Source organism: Myotis brandtii, unplaced genomic scaffold, assembly GCF_000412655.1.
Source record: "Myotis brandtii unplaced genomic scaffold, ASM41265v1 scaffold193, whole genome shotgun sequence".
In the NCBI taxonomy this organism is placed as follows: Eukaryota; Metazoa; Chordata; class Mammalia; order Chiroptera; family Vespertilionidae; genus Myotis; species Myotis brandtii.
The window spans coordinates 914,595-918,393 of NW_005357191.1; the positions used below are offsets into that span (position 1 = coordinate 914,595).

Below are 3,799 nucleotides of genomic sequence, written 5' to 3' on the forward strand. Positions count from 1 at the left end.
GTCAGGGGCACATGCCTGGGTTGTAGACTTGATCCCCAGTGGGGAGGTGTGCAAGAAGCAGCCGATCAATTATTCTCTTTCATCATTGATGTTTCTATCTCTCTCTCCCTCTCCCTTCCTGTCTGAAATCAATATATATATACTTTTTTTTTTTAAAGAAGATAAGGATCGAGGTTGGGGACAGCCCTCTCCCACTGACTCAGGGCCTTCTGGTAACACCTCTCTGGTGTCAGTGAGACGTGCCTATTAGTTTTATAATCCAGCCCCTGAGAGCTGCACAGTTTAGAAACTTGGTGCCCAGTCTTGAAAGGAACCCCCGACTCAAAAGTCACAGGCCCCAGCAGCATGCTCCAGGAGCTGGAACATGGGTGACGGGGGGGGGGGGGGGGGGGGCCGTGTCTTGGATTCTCCTTCCACTGCCACCCACCCCCTGAGATGGCACAGCCCCTGTCTGATCACGTGGGCCATGAGCTAGGCTCACAAACACTCTTGGTGCCCATGGAGCCCACTTAGATCCCAGCCCAGGGATTCCCCTCTCAGGCCCTTCCTCCTGACTCCACTGTGGCCCTGGGTTGGAGTGAGACCACTGAGTCAAAAGTGTGTCCAGGACCAGAGAAGGTAAATTTGGTGTTTTGCTGTCTCCCTCACTGATTTGTGGTTGGGGGCCCTGATGTGTATGCCTTTGTCTCCAAGTCCCACCCAATTGTCCCTCTATAACTGGACCCCAAGAAGGGTCCCCTCAGAACCCTAAATTCCAACACAGTCACCCTCCTGTCCCAGAGTGAAGACTTGGGATCACATCTTACTCCCTGTAGCCTCATTCTTGAACCTCTGTTTTTCCATCCACCAACTGCCCAGCCCCCTGAGGGAGTCAAGATCCTTCCAGCTGCAAGGTCCACAGACCCCACTTCAAGCTAACTTGAGCAAAAGTGAAAGGAAGGTTCTGGATTATGTAACTGAGAGGTCCAGGGCTGGAACAGCAGGTTCAGGTTGAACCCAGGGACTCAAATAATGTCTCCAGAACTCAACTCCCTCTAGAGCAGCAGTTCTCAACCTTCCTAATGCCGCGACCCTTTAATACAGTTCCTCATGTTGTGGTGACCCCCAATCATAAAATTATTTTCATTGCTACTTCATAACGGTAATGTTGCTACTGTTATGAATCGTAATGTAAATATCTGATATGCAGGATGTATTTAGGGGTCGTGACCCACAGGTTGAGAACCGCTGCTCTAGAGTTCCGCTCTCAGCCAGGTTCTCCCTGCCACAGCTCTAGGCGTACATTCTCCCGGTGTGACAGCCCCGCGGAGAGAGGAAAGAGAGGATACCTTTCTTCCTTGGTTAACCCGACAAAAGTTCCAGGTCTGAGTTTCATTGGTTGAGTCTGACTCATTTGTCTGCCCTTGTGCCAAATCTTACACTCTGATTGGCTGGGCCTGGATCATGTGCCCACCTTAAACCAATCCCTGATTATGACACGTTTTCTTTCTTTAAGGAAAAGAAAGCTGTTACCCCATGAACGGGGCTGGTCAGGCAACCTCACGGAGCCCTCTCAAGCCACTGTGGCCTGACTGGCGGGGTTCCAATCACAGCTGCCTTTTTCTCAGCTTCCAGAGGGCCGGGGCCCAGCTTAGGCCGCCTGAGCCAGGGGCGTGTGCAAGCCTGAGGCCCGCCCCCCGCGCCTGTCCATCAATCAGAGCCAGCTCTCCTTTGGTCTGTCTCCTCTGTGGCTATTACATCACGGGGGGGGGGGGGGGGGGGGGGGGAAATTGCTCAATGGCTGGCTGCTTTCTACCACCGGCAAGGAGCTGGCGTTTCACCGCTGCTAAGTCGACCTTCCTGGAGCAGACAAGGTTGGCAACAGTTTAGGAAGGAGAACGTTATCCTCACCAGATCTTGGGGGACCGTTCCAAAGCTCTCTTGAATTTAACCACGTATTTTAAACAGAGAACATCACACTTCCTGCACATTGTCAGAAAACCTTACCTTTTTCCAAAGAGAGAAACCTCTAACACTCTAGGCCAGTGCTGTCCATCAAGGCAGCCATTAAGCAGCCGAAGCGTGGCCCCTTTAAACGGAAAGGCACCTTACGTGTAAACACGCATTTGATTTTGAAGACTTAGTACCTCCCAAAAGGCGACATATATCAATAATATTACAATAACACCTATACGTTGAAGAGATAATATTTTGGGTATATTATGTTAAATAAAATATGTTATTAAAATCAATTTAGCCTGTCTCTTTTTATCTTTTTAATATGGCTGTTAGAAACTTTTAAATAAAAATGTGGTTTATATTATATTTCTCTTGGAAGGCACTAGACTTACAGAGAAAATTCCCTATGCATATCGTCTCATTTTTATCCCCCATTTTCAAGGTCAGATAGACACAAAGACGGTTTTAAGACACCTAGACAGAGTGGAGGCATGTGAATGCATGAATATGTATATTTCTCTGAGCATGTGAATGGGTGTGCTATGCGTATACGCGACTGCGGATATTCGGGAGTGTGTGCGTGTGAGTCTGGGTAGGCGAGCAGATGTCTGAATGAGTGTGCTTCTGGGTATTTCTCTGAGTGGGGTCTCCAGGTGGAGGGAAGCAATTCCAGGGAAGGTCTTGGCGTGGACCTGCCTCAGTTGTAGATGGGAGTTGAAGTTCCAGTGGTTAGCACCGCCGCCTCAGATCCTCTCCTTTCCTCCAGGGGCCGTGAGGAAGCAGCATTTCTTGGAGTGGAGTGGAGGGGGGGCATTGCGGCAGGAGGAAAGCAGGAAGGAAGGTGTGGGGACTCGGGAATCCTGCCTCTAAGACGGTGGCCCCTACCCTAAAAGGTGGGACTCTGAGGGCCACAGCTTCTCTCTTGAGAGGAGACAGGAGAATGAGGTTCATCCAGGTACACACACACACACACACACACACACACACACACGTGCGCGCGCGCGCGCGCACACACACACAGCTTCCTGTAAAGACCCTGTTTGTTTAAAAACTACTTTTATTTAATACTAGAGGCTCGGTGCACAAAATTCGTGCAAGGGGCTCAGCCCCCACCGCAGTGGCCGCCTCTGCCTCTGCCCTCGCAGCCACAGCTTCATCCGGAAGGTCATCCGGAAGGACGTCCAGTCTAATTAGCATATCATGCTTTTATTATATAGGATAATTGACACACAGTGTTATAAAAATTTAAGGTGTATACGTGTTGATTTGATATATTTCAAAATGATGACTGTAGCATTAGCTAACTCCTCTTTCACAAGTTCCGGACCATCTGGTCTGCCTCCAGGTCTACGGGCTTCTCTTTTCCGTCCTTCCTGAGACCTCTGGTCTCCTGAGACCGCTCTTGATCTGGGGGTATGAGGATGCCCCAGGGTGGGAGGTTCTGGATCCCTGAAATTAGGAGGCTGACCTCTCCTTCCTCCCCCACACCCCAAACCAGAGATTTCCTCATCTGACAAGACACCTCCCGGGGGGTGGGGATATGTGTGGACAGATTGGCAGACTGGGGACCATGGAGGCTGAAGAAATCTACATAAACCAGGCCGGTATGCAGGCAGCAGCCGTCAAAGACAAACAACGGGGGACACCAGCCAATAGGAAAGGTTAGGCACCTGGGGGGGGGGGCGGGGAGCCAAGAGGGAGAGGTTGGGATGGGAGAGGTAGGAGCTGAGAGTGGGGGTCAAAGGGCTTCTTCCCCTCTCCAAAAGGTGTGAGTGTATGTGTAACCCACCCTCTTCTCTTAACCAAGAAGCAAATCTTTGTTAACTTTTATCCCCAGAAATGTGTGTGTGCAGGGGCGTGG

At 50.5% G+C, this 3,799-nt stretch overlaps 1 protein-coding gene across 1 annotated transcript in view; it reads left to right on the forward strand.

Annotated features, from left to right (window-relative positions):
• The first annotated feature begins 3,268 nt into the window (after positions 1-3,268).
• LOC102241631 (trafficking protein particle complex subunit 5) overlaps positions 3,269-3,799 on the forward strand; it is a 16,012-nt gene continuing 15,481 nt past the window's right edge. Inside the window, exons 1-2 of the mRNA XM_005864946.2 lie at positions 3,269-3,351; positions 3,491-3,599. Coding sequence (XP_005865008.1) covers positions 3,509-3,599 — 91 coding nt within the window. The 5' untranslated portion in view covers positions 3,269-3,351; positions 3,491-3,508. The remainder of the gene's footprint in view (positions 3,352-3,490; positions 3,600-3,799) is intronic.